The sequence below is a fragment of the Tetranychus urticae genome, chromosome 1 (genome assembly GCF_039701765.1).
Source record: "Tetranychus urticae isolate SD_2017Ah chromosome 1, NJAU_TeUrti_SD_1.0, whole genome shotgun sequence".
Taxonomy (NCBI): domain Eukaryota; kingdom Metazoa; phylum Arthropoda; class Arachnida; order Trombidiformes; family Tetranychidae; genus Tetranychus; species Tetranychus urticae.
The window spans coordinates 22,922,953-22,937,237 of record NC_142958.1 but is presented as its reverse complement, the minus strand read 5'-3'; the positions used below and the strand labels follow the sequence as shown (position 1 = coordinate 22,937,237).

General features: G+C 33.9%; 2 protein-coding genes across 8 annotated transcripts; one reads left to right on the top strand and one right to left on the bottom strand.

The window, feature by feature from the left end:
- Positions 1 to 326: 326 nt before the first annotated feature.
- LOC107362670 (uncharacterized) lies at positions 327 to 8,756 on the bottom strand. 7 transcript variants are annotated; one of them, XM_015929770.3, is made up of 9 exons: positions 7,864 to 8,756; positions 7,049 to 7,183; positions 6,087 to 6,253; positions 5,658 to 5,815; positions 5,495 to 5,572; positions 3,539 to 3,703; positions 3,211 to 3,443; positions 2,320 to 2,682; positions 327 to 2,128 (listed from the first exon to the last, which is right to left on the bottom strand). In XM_015929770.3, the coding sequence occupies exons 1-9, from the start codon at positions 8,040 to 8,042 to the stop codon at positions 442 to 444; spliced, it is 3,165 nt and encodes a 1,054-aa protein (XP_015785256.1). In that variant the 5' UTR covers positions 8,043 to 8,756; the 3' UTR covers positions 327 to 441. The 7 variants fall into 7 exon arrangements, with proteins under 7 accessions (XP_015785256.1, XP_015785262.1, XP_015785257.1 ...); XM_015929776.3 differs by having other exon boundaries at positions 7,045 to 7,183; positions 7,864 to 8,660; XM_015929771.3 differs by lacking the exon at positions 7,864 to 8,756 and adding an exon at positions 7,440 to 7,604.
- A 924-nt stretch (positions 8,757 to 9,680) lies between these two features.
- Positions 9,681 to 13,268, top strand: LOC107362644 (eukaryotic translation initiation factor 4E transporter). Its single transcript, XM_015929747.3, has 3 exons — positions 9,681 to 10,193; positions 10,882 to 10,955; positions 11,035 to 13,268. The coding sequence occupies exons 1-3, from the start codon at positions 10,065 to 10,067 to the stop codon at positions 12,866 to 12,868; spliced, it is 2,037 nt and encodes a 678-aa protein (XP_015785233.1). The 5' UTR covers positions 9,681 to 10,064; the 3' UTR covers positions 12,869 to 13,268.
- The last annotated feature ends 1,017 nt before the right edge of the window (positions 13,269 to 14,285 follow it).

Sequence of the window (14,285 nt, the reverse complement as noted above, 5' to 3'; positions counted from 1 at the left end):
ATTAAAGGACAGCCATGTGATTATATTGAATCATTCATTATTTTCAACCCTTTTGTACCGTTGATTGAATCACTTTTAAATCTTATCAAAAATCTTTTAAATACGAGCTATCTTATGAATCTAAAATCTCGAATGAGTTGTAAGCTTGTTTTATGGTGCACATGAGTAACAATATGAGTAATCAACAAACTGATAAATTGCTACCTATCCTGGTTCAAAATTATTGCTTTGCATGGACAACTTCTGCTTCGGTTGTGTTCATTTTGATGAATCAGAGTGAAATTAAATTTATTATAGTGATGATAAAAGAAGACAAACAAGGTAAATTCAAATTTAAATTTGATAATTTTCATCGTATTTCATCATTTATTAAAACAATTGATCGAAAGCAAAAGATGGTACAAAGAAATGATGATATAAAAGAGTCTAATAAAGTCAATGTTAACTTTGGTTATCTTCGTTCGCTCTCACAATATCTATCGTCGATTCAGCTGGGCTTGTTGGAAGGATAACAATTTCGGGTAAATTTTGGTCTAAATGTGACCCATAGATTGCACTATCACTGCTCATTCTGTTGGTCATTGAAAAAGAGTTGGATGGACTAATGGGCATCAGCATATCGGTGTCTTGGTCTTGGTCTTTTGCCGATGAAAATGATGAAATAGATGAATCCGTTGAGTGGAAAGATAATTTATTGGCACCGTTGTTGTCGAGTTTTTGTCGAGCAGCCTCTTCTTCAGATATTGGTGTGAACAAAGAGCAAGCAGTTGCATAGCTACCAGATTCACTTTCAGTTGATGATTGTTTGGAGGAATTACTATTGCTAGGACGAATTGCAGCTCGTTTTCTAGGCCTACGAGAGTTAGCTATATCGTTACCTCCACATCCTACATTGGTTTGAATTTTACAGCTTTCACTGCTACCATTGCCTCCACCTTCCTTCGGTGGCGTGCTTTTTGAATAATTACTAGCAGGATCGGGCGAAAATTCATCAGCCCGGTAAGATAATCTAACTAGAGATTCATCTTTTGAATTAATGTCTGAGATTTCTGTACCAGTGTTTTCTGGTGGTTGGTCAATGTCTTCTTCTACTTCACTTTGTCTAGACAGCATTTTACCTAAAACACGTTCTCCTGTTGTTTCTTTATGTCTTTTTGAAGGTCCTCGAACTAAGCCAAACTCTCTTTCGCCACAATCAGGGCCTGGTGAAGTAGCACCTTCTTCTGTTATCTCTTGTATATTTGGTAAGCTTTGATGCCTTAACCAAACTTGGGTTTCCTCTGTGTCTGGTCTTGTGTAACCATTTTTATTGACATCATCACATGATATCCTCCTGACGCCTCGAATTGAAGTTGAAGAACCGCTAGCAGATCCAATCAAGGGAGGAGCACCAGCACAAACCGTGGCTTGAGACATGACAACATGACTAGTGTCTACTAAAGTTGCTTTCTGCATCACTGGATGAGCCAGCATAGCCACTGGCCGTGAAGATGAACAATCTGACAGACGTTTATCGAGGTAACCACCACATGAAGTGTTGTCAGTTGAGCGTTGACTTAATTCTGGAGTGGATAGAGTTAAATCTATTTGTCCATTCATTGGGTCAGGCTGGAATCTTGGGTCAAGATGATAAAGCGAAGCTGAATCTTTGGTACTAAATTCAGCTTTAGTATCTTCACTGAAGGTGACTTTTGATTTGACAAAAGGTCGTATTCTTAAGCCTGGTTCACCTTTACCCATTTTGAGTAACCCAGAACGACCTGATTTACTAATTTTTCTTGATGCTGAGCTTGCAGAGCGAGCTACAGATACCTCAGTTAGTCGAGAATCAAGCATTGCTGGAGTTATTTCAGGTAATGGAGGACGAGCAGCTTGTACTTTGATTTCTTTAGACTGTTTGACAAGACTAGACGCAGATGGACGACGAGAAGGGGGAGCACTCTCCAAACGATTTTTATTCGAGAAAACACCAAGAGTTGGGTCGAAAGTTATATCGGGTCTAGGTGTATGACCTGCAAACGCCAATAAAGGATCAGATGATTTGTCTTCACTTCCTGATGAAACAAGCAAAACTGATAATGGATCTGAGCGTTTCCTTGGCTGACTTCGAATGAAGTATGTTGAATCTCTGTATAAAATAAAATAACAGAGTGAGTTAGTAGTGAAACAATAAGCTCTTTAGTGATTAATTGCATATAAGAGATAAGAATTATGAATTTAAACATGGCTTTGCATTTTCTATTTTGATTCTCTAATAAGCAAATTAATAAAATCTCGCAGTCTGATTGCATTGAGATTAAAGGAGCAGGTTGATCTTACCCCCGGATACGTTGAAATTCCTGGTTAATTTGTTCACCAGAAGATTTGCGAGCATTTGCTTCAGCACCGTTTGGTTTAACAATCGAGCTTTTCCCATTTTCTTCATAAATTACTTCCTCATTGGTTACAAAAAATGATGCTGAAGACCCTCTCCAAACTTCAGGGTAATTGGCTTCAAAATCTTCCGAGCCTAGCGTCATTAAACTTTCATTTCGTTTTATGGATTTAGCACTAAAAACGGAACCAAAAATTGACGATGAACTTTTATCCTTTTTGCTGAGAGTATCACTGATGCCCTCGGATTCGTAATCTTCTTCCGCTTCGAATTCAGGTACAACAAGACCTTGCTGCTCACTTGGAACACTATTTGTTAGACAAGGAAAATTAAAGAAACCAGATCAGTTTAACATGAACAAATTGCGATCAAAAAGTGAAAGAGTTTTGTTAATTTTAGATTAATTAAAAATACATAAAGATTTGTTAACAGAAGATTTGAAAATTCTAGCAATTATTTCTTAAAGGCATTATAAATCTGAGCAATTTCAGGATTTTGCCTTAATCTACAGATTAGGAAATGAGACTTTAGCATATATTTTCAAATCAGAAATAATCAAGATCTAAGTGATTGATAATAATTCACTATCTACAAAAGAGGTCAATCGTAACTAAAGTATCCCTCGAGTCACAGTTTAACCAGCTAAGCGTGTGAGTATCTCTCGATTGAGCTGACAAATTCAACTAATATCTTTTTAATAATGGAGGGATAAATGAAACTGATTGATCAAAAAGTTCATTTACTGTAAATTAAATATTAAAGCAACGACTGTTGTTATATTACCCATGACCTTAACTTCAGTTACTTTACTCCGTTCGGTTGATATTAAAACTTACTGATATGATGCCATTGAGCCACGATAAGTGCGCTTTTTGTAGGATACAGCAGCGGCTGTGTATGGTAATTTGATATCAAGTTCATCCCAATAACAATCCTTTGTCATGGGAGGTGGACTACAATTTAATGTATCAACACCTAAGATTGAAACTTTTAAATGGCGATCAATAATCCAATTCAATTCAAAATCTTCATCGTCATCACCAAATGGATTAATTAATTGTTCACCTAACTAGAAATATTGAAAGAGAGTAAGTAGAATAAGTAAATAAATAAGATTTAAGTTTACATTGACATTAAACATGTTAAATTAAACAATTGAATTACCTTAAGAAGGCCCATGTAAAGTAAAAATTGTAAAACTGTAAAGACAGGAATGTAAGGCTCATATCGATGTTCAATTTCAACATTAAATACTTTTGGACTCCGTTCAATTTTTTGTCGTCCAAATACAGAGGCAGTGAAGAATGCATAGGTAGCTATTGTTACCACCTAAAAAGAGAAACATGGAAATCACAATTAAAGTTGAAATAATCACGAAAATGTAAACAAAATTGGTGAACATCAATTTGACTGTTTCACAGTCGCCATCTGGTGATTTTATTTGGTGATTGAGCGAATGCTTATTTTTTAGTTAATTCTGTTTCAATTTTTTTCAATATTCAAACAATCAAAGCACTCATCGATTCGATTTTTATTGCTCCTTTTGTTTATAAAATTGAAATGAGGTCATGGTAAGACTTAGCTAGACACAGAGACATAGTGTTTCTGTCCACAGAAGACAGGCTTATTATACGAAATTTCTGAATATATTAGATAACTGATTCAACTAAAAATTAAAGGAAAAACATTTAAAGGTAAGATAATTACAAAGCATCAATTTTCCAATAGTTACTATGCATTGCAATATGTCTATGTGAACCATCTCAACTTATCAATTCTGTACATATTTTAAAAAACACTCAACCTAATATTTGAATCTACATCTTTATGTCCTGCTCTGGTTTCTGTCCTGCGTTTTTTTGGAAATAGCTTCACACTTTGAACTAAGCACGTATGTTTTCAAGTGCTTAAGGTTATGAGTGTCACTATCGATACTGCGTATATATTGTATCTACAATATAATCAAACTTGAAAGAGATCCGTTACATGGGTTTTGAGTTTTGCCAGTGCAATCGAGGTTTTTTCTTCACTTCGCTCAGACAATTAAAACAGGTAGTGAGAAAAATTGACTCCATTTCTCAATTTGTTTTCCCAAACATCAAAGTTATCAAATGCTGATCCAAGCATCAAACAAAAAGAATCTTAAAACATATCAAGACAGAGTTTTCTTATTGTGGCATGCTAATATCATCATCAGGTTTCCTTCAATTTCCTGGAGCTTTGTGTCCCTTTTACAATGCTTATCTAGTGCTTTTTTTCATCACCATAATCATACTTTATCATCCTCTTCCAGTTTAGTTTTAATTGAGGAATGAAGCCAAAAAACCAAGTTTAAAAACGTAATGAAAAAAGGGTTTGCTCCTTTGGTTAGATTCCTTTACATTCTAATTGCATCTCAAAGTGAGAAAATAATTCACAGTGAATGTTGACAAATCAAAAGTAACAATATGGAGAACCATTTTGATTTGCATTCACAATTTATAACTTGGGTTAACAGTCATTCTGATTGGACTTTTTTTCCTTCTTTGCTATCTGTTTAAAATTAGATAATTGACATGCATAGGATTAGTAGGTTGTGGGTAAAACAAACCAATAGTAAAATCTGTTGAGGAAAATTAATAGGCTCTTTGGGAATATAAAATGTTACATAAAAACAAACAAAAAGGCATTTTTCGACATTCTAACCTAAATATTTGAATTATTTTGATAATTGCCCCTTCTGTTGTTGTTGACATCATTTAATGACAGTTTACCTGCCAACAGACAACCTTGCATTTAAAATATTTACAATTTCACTTTTATTTTGGCAAACTAAAGCTGAACAATTGAGAGCTAATACCATTTTGAATTTAAATTACTCTGGTTATGCAATCATTTTTGGATACTTTCATTTGAAACAACTTATCAACTTAATAACGCGGCTTAACTGGGTTATGGTTAATCTCATTCCAATGCAAATCTATGAAAATCACTAACATGAGCACTTGGTATTTTTAGCTGCATTTGATATCCTTATAAAGTTACAATTACGACAATAGCTGATTTCAACTGCAATACACTCGATGCGATGGCAATCAAATTGGATGCAGTTGATTGTCATAGTTAAATAATTCAACCAACCTGAGTATAAACCAATGGAATGCTGACCCAATCATAGCTCCAGAGAAGGCCACATTTACTTCTAAACTCGTTAAATTCCTAAATTATGAAATAAGAAATAAGAAAGACGTAATTAAAGTTGATAAATCTAGACTGAGTGAAATGAAAATAAAAGAAAGCTTACCTCCATTATCAGTTTTAGTCCTGAAGAATCAGTTATGCGACATTCTTGTCGAGCTTCCCTTAAAAGGTTGATAAACCATGTACAGGGAATCCAGAATGTGTTAAATTCATTGGAGGGCACTGAAGTGTGCATTTCAAGCTCTAATTTTGTCATAAAACCTAAATGTAGAAACAAAATTGCTATAAGTTAAAGCTGTCTTAACATAATGTTGCAAAGTTATCAAATCAAATTGGCATAAAATATCAAGATTTTACTCTTGAAATGCAACAGCTTTTGGTTAAACAAAGTTTATAAGGCAACAGATAAACTTGATTCCTATGACATGATGATATAAAAATTGAATCATTTCCTAACATATTGTTAACGATAAATATGCGACACAAATATAAGGTGATTTGAACTTGATAACGACAACTGACACCATCTTACCAGCTTCGACAAGATGCTCTTTGGTCGGGAATCGTCTTTTAACAGCTATACTTATTGATCTTAAAACCAGGACCAATGTTAAATTTAGATACCTCATTAGAGTTCTCCTGAGCATCCTACTGGTCTCATCTGAGCCAGGAACATACATGGCGATGTTATTCATTAATCTGGAATAAAGATGAACAGTATGAGAAAAAAACATTAGATAAAATGAATAAAATGAAAATATTATAAAAAGACATCAATATGAAGGAGAGGAGGGAAGAGGGAGAGAGAAACCGTTTTTAATATCAAACAAAATATTATAATTCTTGAATTTAAGCCAAGCAGGTTTTTTTTGGGGTAGACAGCATTTTGTTCATTATCAACAGAGGAAAAATTGGCTTTAATGCTTAATATAATAATACAAATACTAACTAATATACACCTCCACTTAGTCTCAAGTCTTTTTCCTCTTCTTTTACACTGTCTTTTTGGCCCTACTAAAGGCACCAAATCAACGGTTCAACCTTTTTTACTTCAAGTCAATGTAATAACAAGAGAAGGAAGATCGTAAATATAACTTGAGATGAGAAATGATGCCAAGTGATGAAGAGAAGCATGAAAGGAGAAAAAGTCAAGTCAAGTCAAAGAGAGTGAACGAAAAAGTGTTAACTGAAACATTCCATGATGACGAAGATGATGATTATGAAGATGATAATAATGCTGATGAATAGAATGAAAATAAAATGATGAACAAATGGTTTAACAAGACGAGAAAGACAAGAGATTAGTGAGGATGAAACTAAGGGGAATCGTCAATATGACAGCTTCATTAATAACTATTGGCATTATTGATGATAGATGAAGCTTTTGTGGTAAAATAACTGGACAGGTAATCATGTGATAATTACCAACATTAGGGAGGAGGAGATGACAGTAGGTTGAGAAGATGGGGAGTGATGAATGATTAACTTACTCACTTGTCAGGCCAAGGGATGGCCGTGTATTGGTTCCACCATCGTGTGGCTGTGAACGATACATAAAAGCCTAATATGAATGATAATGGGATCATGTCTACAAAGGCTGAACAAAAAATAACCAAATATTCGAAATTCCTAGAAGAGAAAAGAAATGAAACAAAATGGTTTATTAAAGAGATGAGTAAATCTAAAGATGATTTGTATTGTTGTCCAAAATGAATATCTCTACCTAATGGACTAATGTTTCCATTATCCTATGTTTAACATTGATATTTTTTACGAATCATTAAAGGAAAGACAAATGCCAAACGTTTAACTTGTCGCTAAATGTTATCTTTAACTTTCATAATTACAATTATGAACATCTTTTTGGCAAAAGATGAATAATTACTTGTTGCTAACTAAGTTTCAAGTTTTCCATTTTAGGCTTGATTTTGATTTCTAATCAAAAAAAACAGAAAACAAAAGTTGAGATTGACTAGAGTTGAAAAAAGGAAAAGCAAATCTGTTGGATTTTAGAGAGAAGAAAAAATGATTTCAGAGTTCAAAGTTTCTTAATCTTTTGTAATGTTGAAGAAACTTTGACTCATATCAAGATTAGTTTTTTTACTGCATTAAAAAATCATTGGTGGGTTAAGTTTGTTTGAATGTTAAGTTAAAATTTCAATAGCCAAACAAATGAAAGATGAACTTAAAAACGGTTGAAAATAACGAATAGTGAAATTAAATTTGAAATGGACAGCCAATGTTGAACAGCGCGAGGACAGAGTTCAACGAATGGTGACAAATCAAAGGAATAATGAATTTATCCTTGCCTTTTGAGTTTATCAGTAAACAAAAATTTATAAGCCAATGAAAGGCCTAAAAAAACAACAATAAAAAGTAACAATTCTCTGTAAACCAACTTCCAAACACTTCCTCTCCATCTCCAAAGGAGTCTTATAAGGCCACCGGAGGTTGATGAGGCAACATCTGATTGATAGCTAACAGTCATTGTCGATTAAGTTAATGATGGTAATGATGATGATGATGGTGATGACGATGACGATGACGAAGGTGAAGGTAGTAATAGCTTATACGTTACTATCCGTGGCAGTGGTAATGATGAAAGCGCAACAAAAAGATTACCAAGTGAAAAAACAGTAAAATTACACTCACAAGGTAAATTAACTGGTTGTTACTGGTGTCCAGCAACAGCAACAATTTGACAAAAAAAACGGATGAAATAAAGATTAGCTAAAATCAATCAGGATCTTCTATTAAAATATCTGATTAGGTTCCCAACGGGATTGAATTGAGTTTGTTTTATCTTTTTGGTTTGTTCAACATTAAAGATGTTACCTCCTTTTGATGAAGTTCACGAATAATAAACAGTAGACACAATTATAAACTAGTAAGGTTTGATAAAAAATTAAATTCAACTGATTTACTTTTCTTGTTGAAAATAATAATGGCTGACACCTCGACATAATCTTTTCATAATCTAAACCTTTTTTCTGTTTAAATTTCACGTTCATTGGTTAACATTCACTTTTTGGAATTACCTTTTCCCCTAAAAACTAGCTTTCACGATTAAAATAAACTTTTTGCTCATTTTCACCAAACAATAGACAAAGAGACTAATCAGTCTTTAACCTTTCACTATTTTCTTGTCTTCTCGTCGACTCAAGTGACAAACAAAAAATTGCGCCTCTGCGAAACTTCAGTCACTACAACAATTTATGATTTCACAGTCGCCATCTAACGATTCAAACTAATTAGCTATCGAATCTCTTCAACCCAAAATAGCTTTAATAAGATAATTAATAACATTAAATCGTTTTTGCTGTTATATTTCAAATCATCTTGAATCTGGTTAAACAGCTAAACCAGAATCGGTAAAGCTAAAATATTAAAGGAGGGTTTTTATGGATTTGTCCCTTTTTTACCAATCACTTTACTTGAGTTGTTTGAAGCCATTAAACGGTTTGATTATGCGGTTAATTTAGATGGACAAGAGTTGAAAATATACTAGCTTCTGGTTTACTGACCTTTTATTTGGATTTGACCATTTAGTGACAATTACTAATATGCTGTTTGACTGCGACATATAAAGCTTGAGAGTTTCAGAAAAATCGGAAATATTTTCTCCAATGTCCTCCAATAGCTTTTGCAGATTTTAATTTAAATCAAATGAAACAAACTAACCTTAAATTTTTCTCTTTGTCTTTCTTCCCTTCTCTGTCTACATTAAAATAGTCATCATTCAACTTTACCTGGGGATTAAAAGGAAAAAAAGTGATTCAAAATGGAGGTATTTTAATCTTAAAGATTAAATGTTGTTCCACCAATTACCAAGTTTATTGGCTGCACTTCACAAATCATGTATTGATCTTGAATGGTGTTTTGAATATAAGCTGGTAAACAACGGAAATAATAGCAACTATTTTTATAATTATGAAGGGAATTGAAATTATTACAATTAATGTTTAAATTGTGATTAAATTTCATTTGTAAATCGCGCCATGAATAATAAAACCTCCTTCGAGTTAAGGGGAATAACTTGCTCACGCTTGTTGCTTCCCCTCAACAAAGGAGAAGGGCAGTCTGTATAAAGCAGAACCACACCTCAGGCTACAAATAACATTACCTTTTGCTCCTTTACCTCAGTTTACACATAAAATCTTATATAAAAACAATATAAATATATAAATAATTATCTATAGTAAAATATATCTTTGTTTTTTTTGCTTTTCCCTCTATCATTATCTCTCTCTCTCCTTCTCTCTCCTTCACAATCACATCTCTCTCCCCCTCTCTCTATCTCTCACTTTAATTCTCTCTCTCTGTATCCTCTTTTCTTAACCTCTCTCTCTCTCTCTCTCCTTCTTACATCGTTAATCGCCTGTTAAATAAATTTAATAATTTTGTGTAAAGCTTTTTTTCATCGGAGGACATTTAAAGTGTTTTTTGTTTTCGCTCCTCTATCCTATAAAGTTCATCTATCTTAATTGTAATAATAGTAATAACAATAATAATGAGTGACGTTATCAATGGATTTATTAAAGCTCAAAAAGAGGATAAAATGGTTCATGTAAATGGTAGTGAGGCTAATCTGAGTGAAGAAACGCCAATTGTAAAGACAAAAAGATTTACTTATTCAAAGGTATTGTTATTCATTTTCTATTTCTTCTATCCAATATCTATTGCTCCAAGAAGTAAAGAGAGAAATTTGATTTTCTGGTTTAAATAAACGATTTTCTTTCCTGGGTTATTTTTTTCTTTGTCCTCTTTATGATCAAATTTGTCATTACACTCTCATCTGTTACTTGTTTTCATTCAAATAAAGCAAGATTCTTATCCTTTTGATGCTATGCTTATTTATGAGATTTATTTGTTTCTTACAATTTTTAGTTTAACAATCAAATTCAAGTCTGGTTCAAAATTATGGCTTATGTGATGTGTTTTACATCATATTGAATTATTGCTCTATTTCAGCCCATTATGAATTGTATTCCCGACTATCAAGTTGTTGGGCTTAGGCTCTCATTCTTTGCATTCTCATTTGTTGACATCTCCAGGTTGAATTTTTATACAATTGATTAGTTGTATACGTCATTAGGATAAATGATTTTGCTGTACTTATCAGAGTTCAGCCAATTAAAAACTTCGATGTGATCATTTTATTTCATTAATCAAGGTTAACTCTGTTGCTGTTTGAGGCGAACATAGTAGTAACAGTCTTTCAAGTGGTTTTTGTCTTTTCCCGTTAGATGAGTGTGCATGACTATAGTTCACTTTTTTCTGATGATTAATTTGTTCATTCGTCTTATCTTTTCATTTATTGTTTCTAGGAAGAACTTATCGAGATATCAAAACAACCTTACTGTGGAAAGCGTCCCAAATTCCTGGATCCTGACTATGTCAAGTACGTTTCTTTCATTTAAATTATGCATTAGTCTCAAAAACCTCAAACTTATATGTTTTTTGCTTCCTTAATTTTACAGTAAATCAGGTCTCTGGGATCCAGATTTGTGGATGAATTACAAAAACCCATCAAATAAGCCGATTCCATCCAGTTTACCAAGCACACGAGACCATGACTTATCAGCCCCAGGTTTGACTAATAAAAATATCAGGGGTCCACCGAAACGTGTTAATGGCGAAAGTGAAAGCTCCTTAAGGAATAGAAAGGATCCTAGGGATCGAGTTAAAGAAGAATCTCAAGATGATATCGTTTTAAGTCCTCAAAGACGAAGCTTTGGCACAGGTTGCCACATAGTACCTGTAAGGAATGAACAGCCAGTTGCAACTGGCACTCAAGCTCAGCGTAGCTCTGTTGGCAAAGCAGATAACCATGCCCATCAACAAGACCGACGTGAAGAACAATTATTACATAGAAATGATAATGTAAATCGAAGAATAGGATCTGGTCGTCTCTTGAATCAGCGTGATAAGTCAAACTTGGAATGGTCTAAGTCTCGAGATCGTGAAGAGGAGATTGAAAACAGACGATCAAACCTCAGATACACTAATGGTAACTCGAATAACTCTGGAAGATATGACTATGATCGTAGATCATCTATGAACAACCGTCGATATGGTCATCATGATCGCCGTGATAGTAGAAATCACGAAGAAGAGGAACCTGAATGGTTTACTGGTGGTCCAACAAGTCAACATGATACTATTGAGCTTAAAGGTTTCGAAGAAGAGATGCCTGAAGATGAAGTGTCCAAAGGACGACAAAATCATCATCGACCACAAAACCAACATGTAGAACCAGAATCACGTGGCCAGGGCTCTCTAATAAATAACGGTGATGTTAAAGAGCATTTTGAAAATCACAATCACTACAAAAGTAATGGTGTAGAAGAGCACGAGTCTGGTTCGAAAGAAATCCAAGATTTCGATATTAATGAAATGTTTAAGTTTGAAGGCTGGAAAAATATTGTCAGCATGAGTCCAGAGAATGTTACTTCCATTCCAGGGTTTACCGACCCGAATGTATCAGGACAGAATCAAAATGGCGGTACCAGTAGATTTGCTCAATGGTTTAATGTCAGTAGGACTGAAACGGAAAGCCCCATTGACAGATTACTCCAAAATGTTACCTTTTCATCATCATATAATGCTGCCCCTCACGATTCTCGTCGTTCATCGGTACAAGAGATTGAAAGAACCCTTTTCAATCACAATCATTTGGGAAATGGTTCCCATCGCATTGATCCAACTGTCTTGGGATTACGTAATCCTGAAACTTACAACGGACACCATCATCACAACGGTGGTCATATCAATACAAATGGTACTGAAAACGGTGCACATGGTCACAATGATAGTCCAGTCAACAAAGGAAAAGATTTGCTTAACCTTCTTCAAAAGGCCAACATTAACATCAATGATTTAATGCAACAACAATCATCTTTGCCTACTTTGCCTAAGTTTGAACACGCGAGAAGTGTAGAAGAGATTGAAGCAGGTCTCAGGTCTTTTCCTATCAGTGGGTCCAATCAACATGATGGAAATCAACAAGACAAGAATGTTGAACACAGTGATTTCAATAGATTGCTTCTTAAAGCAATGTCTCGTCGAGGAACTCAATTTGTTAATCCAAATTCCAAAGCGCCTGTAGTCATACCTTTGAATGTGAGACCACCAATACATTTGCCCGGAAAACCTCAATTTGTTAATCAAAATTTCGTAGGACCTCAATTTGTTAATCAAAATTTCGTACAACCTGTAGTCATTCCTCTGAATTTTACCCCTACATCTGTTATACGAAAATTTGCCGAAAAAGACAAAGATGCGATTCGTAAGAAAACATACAGAAATCGATGAAAAAAATTCAAATTCAAAACAATAAATCGCAATTAATTAATTCTGTGTAATAATTATGATAAATGTCACCCTGTTGAAACAAAGAAAAGTCAATTGTTTACTGTTCACCAAAACACCAACTTAAAAGCCATATTTTATGCTCTCAACGGGTCAAATGACATTCAGTTATGACAAGAAAAACGAAAATCTAATCGAAAATAAATAAACATCAAATGGCATAAAAAAATAAAGGATGATGATGAAAAGATTATCCAGAAAATAAAGCCAGGAATCTTCAAAGAATCTTCGTGAAGGAACCAAAAAGTATTTTTTTGAATTGAATTGAGATGATCGCGAGCTGAGAGTAAAATCTAATGGATAAGATAAAATTAAAATAAAATGAATTTTCAACATCTCAAAATTCGATTTAAATCTTTAATGTAAACCTTTTGTCATGTAAACAAGATTATTAATCTAAATGTGATCTACATAAACACAAACGCTATTAAGAATACTCTTCAGTTAAACAAACAATTCTAGGGCTTCAGGGTCCTTAATTTCTTTCAGATCAACAAAAAGAGGTTTCTTGTTGACCAAAATTGTTGTAAACGGAGAGGCAACTGGAGCAAGTTCAAGTGTTGATTTTGTAAATTGTGTTTTGACAGGTTGGTTCAAAAAATTTAGAGTATACGCCGTGAAACTTTTACTGCTTGAATTGAAATATAATTGATAAACATAACGTTTCGTTATGGAATTGAGCAGTAAAGGAGTTAGAGAAAAAGCTAAGACCATGGTTGATGAAATCACCAGGGTTAATTTTGAAATTTTTGAACCTTCTTGTGAGCTCTTTCTGTAGATATACATTTGGGCCGCAAAACCAGCTATACTTGTAGATAATGATAACAATTTGATTGACTTTATTTTAGACACTAAAGGTCCTTCATAAATTAAACGTTGAGATGCCATACGATGCCAAACACAAAATAGATACACTTTAAAGGATAGCGAAAACAAAAAACACTTTAAATGTCCTCCGATGGAAAAAGCTGTACACAAGATTATTAAATTTATTTAACAGGCGATTAACGATTTAAGGAGAGAGAGAGAAAGGGAGAAAGATGTGATCAAAGAGGAGCAAGAGATAGCACGAGGATAGAAGACCTCAAATTGAGATAAGGGCTAGCTCCGCAATCGGTTGATAGATGGGTCTGATGAAAGGAAAAAAGAAAGGGAGAAAGAAAGCGCCATCTATCAACCGATTTTCAAGCTATTATCTCAATTTGAGGTCTTCTGTTCTCGTCCAGTCTCTTGTTACTCTTTGATGTGATTGAGAAGGTGAGAGAGATAATGAGGGAAAAGCAAAAAAAACAAAGATTTACATATGTATTTTACTGGTTGAGGTTATACAGTAACCTGCCAGATTATGGGACAAACTGAA